We start from the raw sequence: 10,328 nt of genomic DNA, 5'->3' as shown, positions 1-10,328 counted from the left end.
TATAGGTTATGGTGAGAATTTTGAATTGGATCCTGTAGGTTACAGGAAGCCATTGAAGGGAGCATAGCAGAGGGGTGATATGGTTGTGCCCGTTTGATCTAGTAAGAAGCCTAGCAGCCGCGTTTTGAATGGATTGCAGGTGGTGAAGGACAGATTTATTGAGTGAGGAGAAAAGAGAATTACAATAGTTGATACGGGAGGAAATGAAGGCATGGATGAGCATCTCTAGCTCTGGCTGAGAGACCACAGCCCTTAATTTGCTAATATTGCATAAGTGAAAAAAATTTGGTCAATGATTTGATGTGAGTTTCAAAAGATAGGGATGTGTCAAATGTCACCCCAAGGTTCCTTAGACTGGGCCGGACGCAGATGACAAAGGCCCAATGTTCTGCTTGATCAGAGGAATAGCACTTTCTGGCGCTATGATTAAAACCTCTGTCTTATCTGGATTCAACTGCAAAAAGCTTTCAGCCATCCAATTGTTTATGCCATCTATGCAATCTAGGAGCCTAGTAAGTTTGTATGTCTCATTTTGCCTAAAAGTAAAATGGAGCTGTATGTCATCTGCATAAAAATGATAAGAAATGTTAAAATTGCGAATAACCTCACCTAGAGGCAACATATATAAAATGAATAATATTGGGCCCAACACTGAACCCTGTGGAACACCACAAGACAGGAGCGATGATGAAGAATGACAATCCACAATAGAGACATCAAAAGTTCTACCCGAAAGATAGGACGCAAACCAGTACAAGGCCACACCTGATATACCCACCCATTCATGTCATCTCTTAATCATGATATGGTGGTCGACTGTATCGAAGGCAGAACTGAGGTCTAAAAGTACTAACAGTGAGCATAAACCTACGTCTGAGGCCATCTGAAGGTCATTATGGACTCTCACCAGGGCCGTCTCAGTAGAATGTCTCTTCCTATAACCTGACTGAAATTTGTCATATATCTCCAAATTCTCTAAAACCGCTGTAAGTTGATTAGCCACAGCTTTTTCGAGAATTTTGGACAACAATGGCAGCTTTGAAATGGGGCGATAGTTTTTTTAACACTGTTGGGTCCAAATTAGGCTTCTTTAGTATAGGTTGGATTGTGGCATGTTTAAAATAGGACGGGACACAGCCTGTGGCCAATGAGGAGTTGACAATAGTCACTATACTAGGGCCAATGGCAGGAAGTGCTTTTGAAAATAATGAGGGTGGTATTATATCCTGTGAACAAAAGGACATTTTCATTTTCTTGGCCATGTTTAGCAACTCCTGGAGGCTGATTGGTTGGAAAAATTCAATGGTAATAGGCCTAAGTAAGGAAAGGCAGTCCACATGAAGGTGTGGCCCAGGCTGAATATTTGCTCTAATAGACTCTACCTTATCAATAAAAAATGACAACAGCCTATTACGGTCATCTTGAGAGCACATTGTTGGCACAATGGCAGGAGGAGAAACAATATTATTTATAGTATCAAATAAAACCTTAGGGTTTCTCTTAGAAGAAGAAATTAAATTAGAAAAATAGGCCAACCTGGATTTCTTAACTAAATTATTAAAATCCTGCATGAGCTCCTTAAGATACAGACGGTGTACTTCAAGCCCAGTGGATTTCCACAGGCGTTCAGTCCTACGACACCTCCTCCTTAGACAACGCACATCGTCCATCATCCAAGGCGAGGCGTTACAGATAGGCTTAGATCTTAACTTTAAAGGAGCCACTTTGTCCAACACAGAAGAACATAGGTCGTTAAAAGATTGCATTAAGAGCTCAACATCATTATTACCCATAGTATTAAAGTCACAGCTAAACTGGGAGATAAATTGCTCAACAGTTGTTTGAGTAATAATACGCTGACATGTCAATCGTTTCCGGCAGGAGGGATCAGCAATGGTAGAGAGATTAAAAAAGATACACTTGTGGTCACTAATCAACATATCCTCACAGCATATAGAATTAACCTCCAGGCCTAGTGTAAAAACAAGGTCTAATGTATGATCACCAGCATGTGTGGGCCCATGAACATGCTGCTTTAGATTGTGTGAGTCAGTAATACTAAGAAAATCTTTTGCAGCATGGTTATCAGTCACGTCAGTGTGCAGGTTAAAATCCCCAACCATTAATAGCTTTTCAAATTTAATAACCGATGACATAAAGTCTGTGAACTCAGATAAAAACTGCCCAGCAAAACCAGGGGGACGATAAATAAGAATGCAATAGAACGGCTTTATCCGACCAACTCTAGTGATTTGCAGTTCAAAAGAGGAGAAAGTTTCCACGCTCACCAGCTGACAGGGGTAGATATTTCTCCATACCATGGCAAGCCCTCCACCGTGGCCAGACAGACGCGGGGATCCAATAAACGAGCAGTCAACAGGACACCCCATACAAAAATGTAATATATGGCCATATATGTAAATAACATATATAATGTCAGTGCCCATGTATGTCTGCTGCCTATATGGGAATATATGCAAAATTCATATATATAAAATACATATACATATATGAAACATATATTTCAAAATATAGCAAAAATGGCCGTTTTCATGTAAGTGCCATATATTTTCCTGTATATGCACATAAATGTTTAATATATGTAAGACGCATATATGTATACATGCATATATGTACTTATTTCCATAGTACATACTTTCACTTATATTACGGATACAAATATGCTTCTAATATGATGATACCATGTACTTTCACTTATATTACGGATAAAAATATGCTTCTAATATGATGATACCATGTACTTTCACTTATATTACGGATACAAATATGCTTCTAATATGATGATACCATGTACTTTCACTTATATTACGGATACAAATATGCTTCTAATATGATGATACCATGTACTTTCACTTATATTAGTGACACAACTATGTTTTTTATACAGCCTGCACATATATTTGTACTCATTCCACAGAACACACAATTCCAAGTCTTTTCAAATACAAACTTTACTGAATTCTTTTTCAGAAAATACTTGACAAGTACAAACAAGTACAATCTTTTCAAGTAAAAACTTTACTTCATTTAACTTTAGACTTTATTTTCTTTTTAAAACCTTTTCAAAGTGCTCACCTTTTTCCCTCAGTATTACATTTTCAAACATTTCAAACATTTCTAAACTCACTCACTGGGGAAACACATTTCTCATTTTAACAAATTTTTAAGTAACATTTTTCCTGAACATTGCCAGTCTTAGTTCTGCCATCTTCCCATTCAGGGCTGTTCCGATCTGGCCAGTCGAAACAGCCGAGTGCTTTGACATAACTGCATCTGAGAAGGTAGATTTTAAAGAAAAAAGTTTTAAGTATAAAGCAGACAAAACACTGGTGGATAAACTTATCACCAAGATAAAAAAAAATCTTTATTGCAGTTTCTTCTAGTGCAAGTCAGTAAAATGGAGTGACAAAGTAAGTGAGTATGCAAGTAAGGCCACACTTACACTGCAATCAGTGTGTAAGCATGGCAACCAGTTTTGCACCAATTTAATTTGCAGGCGAGATAGTGCCAAAACACCACCACCTCTCATCGAAACTAACTTTTTTTTGGAACGCCGAATGTGAATTTGAACATATACATTGAAAATTCTGGGATGCACTACCTGCAGCCCCATGAATGATTGTCCATTTGTTCACAGATATCTCCATGGGTGTGGTTCAGACACAGGCACGAAGCCAAAAGGGGTGGTGGTAGCACAGTAGTTAAAGGGATACACTTTTTTTGGCTCATTTTACAACTCCCCCAGAGATAAAAAGTTGAGGTTTATCATTCTCGAATCCATTCAGCCAAACTCCGGGTCTGGCAGTACCACTTTTCCATTAGCATCTCTTTCAAAAAAATGAAAAGAGTTTTGATATTTTTCCTATTTAAAACTTGACTCTTCTGTAGTTACATCGTGTACTAAGACCAACGGAAAATTAAAAGTCTCTCATTCCTGCATAATAATCAAGGAACTGTGCGGCCGTACCATGTGTGCAGCAGGCGCAATGATATTACGCAGTGCCCGAAAATAGTCCCCAGCCAATCCCCAGCTAGATAACTTACGTCGTCACTGGCAAGTTTGTGTTTGCGCTGCATAATATCATTGCGCCTGCTGCACCCATGTACGGCCGCACAGATCCTTGATTATTACACAGGAATGACAGTATAGTTCCTAGCCATATAGGCCTGGAAAATCGCAACTTTTCAAAGAGATGCTAATGGACTCGTAAGAATCAATGATCTATGCTAAGCTATGCTAAAAGTGGTACTGCCAGACCCGGAGTTCAGCTGAATGGATTCGAAAACGGTAAACCTCAACTTTTTATCTCTGGGGGAGTTGTAAAATGAGCCTATTCGAGCCTATTAGTATTCCTTTAAGGAACCTGGCTAGTATGCCAGTAGCCTGGAATTTGTGAGTTTCGAATCCCAGTCACCACTGTTGTGCCCTTGAGCAAGGCACTTAACCCTAAGTTGCTCTCGAGGAGACTGTCCCTGAACTAATTGACAGTTGAAAAATGTAAGCTTTGGATAAAGGCGTCTGCAAAATGCATAAATATAAATGAAGGCTGAGTGCCGTAGGTAACCACTTTTAAAGTTGACTTCGCTCAGCATTGGAAAATGAATCATCTACAGTCATGTACAGCTCTGTGCACAGGATTTTAAAATGTTGTCAGCCCAGTAGCTGATTTGACTGAGTCTAGGCTCACATCACTTTAAATACAGACCTGTGGCAGATGATGTCAAATAGCAAAATCATAACTTACCCATTATAGCTTTTACTTTTATTTCATCCAGGCCGCTTCTTCTCTCCCCATCTCCCCCCTTTGAAACCTTGGATTCCCCTCCTGAGGGAAAAAAAGTTGTTTCTCAGGATGAACAATAACCAGTATATAGTTTACGTTTTCATTATCAGCAGCATGACAATCAAAATGGTTGAAAACAGACACATACACACAGTCGGTCCCATTTATATTGGCGTTCTTTTTTACTCCTACGCAGCACTCAAAGCGTTTACAATGTATGCCTCACATTCACCCATTCACACATCAGTGGCGGAGGCTGCTATGCATGGTGCCAACCTGCCACTGGGAGAAGTTTGGGGTTCAGTATCTTGCTCAAGGACACTTTGATGGGGTCAGGCAGAGCGGGGCTCGAATCAAATGGTACCTCTACCACCTGCGCCACCATCGCCCCTTTAATCAAATTATTACTAATAATCAGGCTAAGACCTGAATTCCAGTATAAGGCACGTAACACAAATCCTATGAAAATGTTATATATAGGTTCCATTGGAAGAAGGGGCAGAAGGCAGACAACACGGCAAGCAGGGTTCCTCCAGTCCAACTTCAGTTCAATTGGTGTATACTGTACATGCACAAGTTATTTGACTTTCAATTGCATTATCTGGGTGTCTTAATCGGAATAAGGGTAGACCAGTTTGGTTTGATTCCAATCAGTTCAGTAAGGTAGTTCTTGAGCCAGAGGGTTGGTCGCTACCATCTAAGGCAGTGGTTCTCAAACTTTTTCGGTCATTCCCCACTTTTGAAGATGGAGGATCACACCTATTCTCGAGGACGTGAAAAGGAGTCACCAAGGAAGCGAAAAAGAGAATTATAACGACAACGCGACAGGAAAAACAAGACCAAAGTCAATATTGGAGTGGCCTCATGAGGAACAAGGATTTTAAAAGGGAACGCCAAAAGTTGCCTGCTTTCTTCTCGACAGGTAATTCAGCCTATTCGTCTAAATCTATACAGTCTATGGTGTAAATTCGAAGTTTTATAGTTGCTTGGCTAACTATAGCATGGTTGTGCATAACGCTAGAACGACGTCTAGGATACTTTTCCTTGCGCCGATGAAAAAGAATTGTCTAGGCTACGTTGTAACATAAATCTGTGTGCTATGACGGATCACAGGCAAAGGACACTCTAAATTGTAGTTATTTTTTTCATTGCTTTTGCTTTGTACTGGAAGCCTTTACATGAAACGGCCCCCGTAGGGAGTTAAAACATCACCGGAATGGAGGGGCTAGAAAGTAATATTCAGTTGGTTGTCATATAGAATTTCACCGCTAGATGGGAGAAGTTTTTACACAATGTAGCTTTAACATAACAAATGTGACCATAGAATAAGCATTTTTAACCACACTCTACACTACTGCACAGACAATACTAACCTCTCAAATTACTTTTGACGAGTGTTTCAATGTCAAACACCCCAAGCAGCAAAATCCTTGCCATTGAAGTCCCACTGGATGCCTGGCAAGCAGAGCGCCACACACTTCGCGGTACGTAAACACCTGAACCCGGGACAATTTCTTCCTGTTGAACAAAATAAAATTGATAGGCTTAAAAGTCTTATTTCAGTATAGTAAACAACATATCCAGCATTCCAGATTTATGTACAATTGACTGTTGAAATTGGTCCCAATAGTATTATGACAAGCATTCCTGGTCCCTACTGTCAATGTTGGAGATTTCATATTATCAATAAGTAGTGTCAAAAAGAGCAATTGCCACAAGGTACCAGGAAATTTGGGAGATTAGATTAGGACAAATTTACAGTAAACTGTATTCGATTATGACCAATTAATATAGAAGACAAGGTGATTGCAAGCAGTTCACATACTTTCCAACAGCACTGCATAAAAAAGTACTCACTATTTGAACAGGGTTTGAAGGGCTGGGGAGAGACCCTGGACTGCCGAGGTGCATGGAGCTATTGAGCATTTCTTTTATCTGAGGTATCTCTGCATCAACAAGAAAAACAGATGTGAAAGACTGTAGCCAATAAGTATAAGAATAGAAGTATACTCTTTTGATCCTGTGAGGGAAATTCAGTCTCTGCATTTATCCCATCAATGTATTAGTGAGACTCACTGTTGAAAACATCACGCTTCTTATCAGTCCTTTTAAAATAATGAGGCCATCCTTAAAAATATTGCAGTAACAGCAAAAAAAGAAGAAAAAAAGGGTCGGTAGGTAGGTCTATTTTTTTTTCTAGATTCAATGTAAAAAAAGTTAAATTTTTGTCATGGGGATTAAATAGCAGGTCGATTTGTTATGATCTGGCAAAATAAAAGCCCCAGCTATTTAAGTTTTACTGTGTGTATGTGTGTGTGTAGAATGGAAATATAATACATTTACCTGTGAAGATGAATTTTTTTATTTCAAGCAATTCTTGACGTACAAGTGAGAGCTCGTTGTCACTATTTTCTGCTTGTTCTTCCAAGGAAGCTAGGATTTCCGCCCCTTGATTGTGAATGGCAGCCTGTGGCAACATATAAATGTTTTTTTTCTAAATTAAAACATACAAATTATTGCCGTAGTTATATATATCATTATGCTTACAAGCTTACTGTATGATATTTTTGTCCCAAGCCACCTAAAATTTATAAACAATAGTGTTGCTTGGGAGGGGGGATGCGGCATATTTCAAATGAGCTCCGGTTTTGAAGTACAAACAGGAAGCAAATCTGAGCAGCTTGTTTTGTAGTTTGTTTGTAGTATGGTACATAGTAGATATAAATGATATAAGATGGTTATACAGCAAGCATTTATAATTTGCATGGCCGAATGAAGTCTCTCTCTTATCTGAGAAACCATGAACGAATGATGGAGTATTTTAAAATAATCCATTCGATCACTCCTGTGTGATAATCAAATCCATTTTAAGTTAACTCAATACAATATTTCAACTTTCCACATCCACCCCAGCCCGTTTACCTTCAGGAATCAGAAGTACCGTGACTGACTACTGTAGCTACTGTCCTCGTTTAAATCAGTCAGACGGCGGGCTGCTGCGCTGAGCGAGTGGAAGGGGATCGAGCGGGATTCTTGGTGTCGATTTTCAGTCTCTGTTTAATGGTAGGCCTTACATTCGTCAATCATACACGCTTGCCATTTGGGGAATTAACCCAGCGTTATGATTGGTTGAACTGTTCTTCTTTTGCTGCTGCTTGATTTGAGGACTGCGCGTGCACAGAGGTGTCACCAGGTTTTTGCGTAGTTTAGACGTACCAGCGTACTTTGAGGTCAAAATGGGTGTTTAAACGAGAAATAAGCCAAAACAATTCAAATCTCGTCATTTTGGGTACAGGGGGTGTCGTCAAAATATCGTCTTTATGGGGTAAAGAATTAAATGTTAGTACATTAAACAAAAACTCACTTTGGTTCCACTGACTGTGGCCACGGCAGTAGGGGGGTCATCCTCATCCTCATCCTCCCACAGACGTTTGGCAACACGGATTCTCTTTCCCACAATGGCGTCTTCGGAATCTTTCTTCGAACGTTTGTCCAACTTTCGCTCCAAAGTATTCATGTCTATTGCAGAGAAATATCAGTCACCATTGCCACTAACACTGATAGTTACCAACAAGTGTCTAAGTTAAAGAATAATGTAATGCCCACTCAATATGATATTATCACATTATCGTTCGATGTGCGGCAGGAGGTATCTATTTGTGATCATGTGATATTATCACAAATAGATCACTCATCGAACGCGCCGTTCATTAACGTTATCCTACATAACCTCGAGGTAACGTAGTTTTAGCAAGTCAGGGCTTGACATAAATTTTTGAGGCACTTGTCCTTTACGTTTCACTTTTCCATGCACAAAAGTCACTTGTCCGGGTAAAGATTCATAATTTTATGATAAAACCGTTGAAAGGATCCAAACACTATCAGCATTAATAAAATACTAAGTCAATATATTGAGATACTAAGTCAATATATTAGATAACTCAAAAAAAATTATAAAGAAATACGGCAAAAACGACCACTGGATGGGAACGGTGTATTTTACAACAACACGAATGCAGCACGAGGTTGCGAGGCCAATTTCAAGTGAACGCACATCTGTGTTGTTTTTCCGACGACAACAGCAGCTGCACACTGTCATACGTTACTCTCCGTGAAATACAGATAGACATATTTTACACCGTTTAGCTGTCAGCATTTTTAACTCTCGACGGCACTCTAGCTGCTAGTTAACGGTAGGCTAACTTTACCTGCTGCCAAGTGTTGTTTTAACTAGCATGACATGCGGTGATGTTTCGGTTGCCTCTAACGTCCGTTTTCGGAGCATCAGACAGAAGCATTTCAGTGGCACCAAAATCTGCGTTGCAATACGGTCCGGTAGATAACGGTCGTTAAGGCACCGGTGACGTATTAGCACCGGGTCTCTCATTTTCTGTCAACGATGTGGCGAGGAGGTAACGTTAAGGCACAGTTAGCAAGCTAACGTTAGCTAACTAACACCGGCTGGTTCGCCGTGCTTTCATGCTGCATTGCTTACAGAGAATGAGCTGAACAGCGGCCTGGGTGTAACGTTAGCGGCCCGCTGCCCCGGATTGCGGGGGAAAAAATGTAGCTATTGTTTCAAATCGGTAAAAAATCCACTTTTCCCGGACAAGCGGACAAGCCTTAATGTGGCAAGTCAAATAAAGATTTTTGCCTCAACAAAACTAAACACATATAACGTTAACTAAACACATTCTTGACAACGTAGTTTCGTTATAAAATTATCTATTTATGTTAATGGAGCATATGTCCCTGTGTAACTAATACAAAGCAGTAAAAAAGTTAACTTACCTCCAACTGATTGAACGGTAGCCATATAAATGGGGAATCCACCTTTTGGTCGTTTTTCCCCACCCCACTCGGAGCAAATTGCTTTCAGAGGTAATCACGCCGTTAAAAACTTTCCAGATCAAAATTTGATGAATTTAATGTGAACAATACTAATTTCCCCCATCGGCCCGCACACCATTTTACAACGCTACATGTCTTCTCCTTGTCCGTCATTAACGTTTCTTGGTTTGTACGCGGTGTTGCTATAGTGACAGAACTGGTTACTACCAGAGCCGTTAACGCTCTGGTTACTAATAAAAACAAAACAATTCTCAATAAGAAAAATGTTAATGTTTAAAAATCAAAACCAATATGTTTATTATTATTATTATTATTATTATTATTATTATTTTATACTTACATTCATTATTTTTCTATTTTAGTTATTTTAGTTTTAGATCAGATGGCCGTTACCGGAGGTAAGGGTTAGTGTGTGCTATCGAGAAAGCAAGGTTCAAATATAGATGAAGAGATGGTAAATTATATTTTGCAAAGGAATTCTGAAGATTTATGTTTTATGTTTTTCTTTTCTTTTCTTTTTTAGAAGAACTGGTTTAATGAAGATAATTTAAGTGTAGTAAATATATTATTCTGACATGCACTTCATTTCAGAAGGTGGCGGTAATGCAACCAGACGTTGTTTGCCAACTGCCATAAAAACAAGAAGAAGAACAATAAGACAGTGATTTCAGA

The 10,328-nt window shown here is 39.3% G+C and overlaps 1 protein-coding gene across 2 annotated transcripts; it reads right to left on the bottom strand.

The window, feature by feature from the left end:
- Positions 1-3,025: 3,025 nt before the first annotated feature.
- Positions 3,026-9,646, bottom strand: LOC120555243. 2 transcript variants are annotated; one of them, XM_039793922.1, is made up of 7 exons: positions 9,597-9,646; positions 8,170-8,324; positions 7,149-7,272; positions 6,663-6,751; positions 6,179-6,323; positions 4,767-4,847; positions 3,026-3,294 (listed from the first exon to the last, which is right to left on the bottom strand). In XM_039793922.1, the coding sequence occupies exons 1-7, from the start codon at positions 9,619-9,621 to the stop codon at positions 3,185-3,187; spliced, it is 729 nt and encodes a 242-aa protein (XP_039649856.1). In that variant the 5' UTR covers positions 9,622-9,646; the 3' UTR covers positions 3,026-3,184. The 2 variants fall into 2 exon arrangements, with proteins under 2 accessions (XP_039649856.1, XP_039649857.1); XM_039793923.1 differs by lacking the exon at positions 9,597-9,646 and adding an exon at positions 9,014-9,103.
- Between the last annotated feature and the right edge of the window lie 682 nt (positions 9,647-10,328).

The sequence above is a fragment of the Perca fluviatilis genome, unplaced genomic scaffold (genome assembly GCF_010015445.1).
Source record: "Perca fluviatilis unplaced genomic scaffold, GENO_Pfluv_1.0 PFLUV_unplaced_scaf_46, whole genome shotgun sequence".
Classification (NCBI taxonomy): domain Eukaryota; kingdom Metazoa; phylum Chordata; class Actinopteri; order Perciformes; family Percidae; genus Perca; species Perca fluviatilis.
This window is presented reverse-complemented; position numbering and strand designations above follow the sequence as displayed.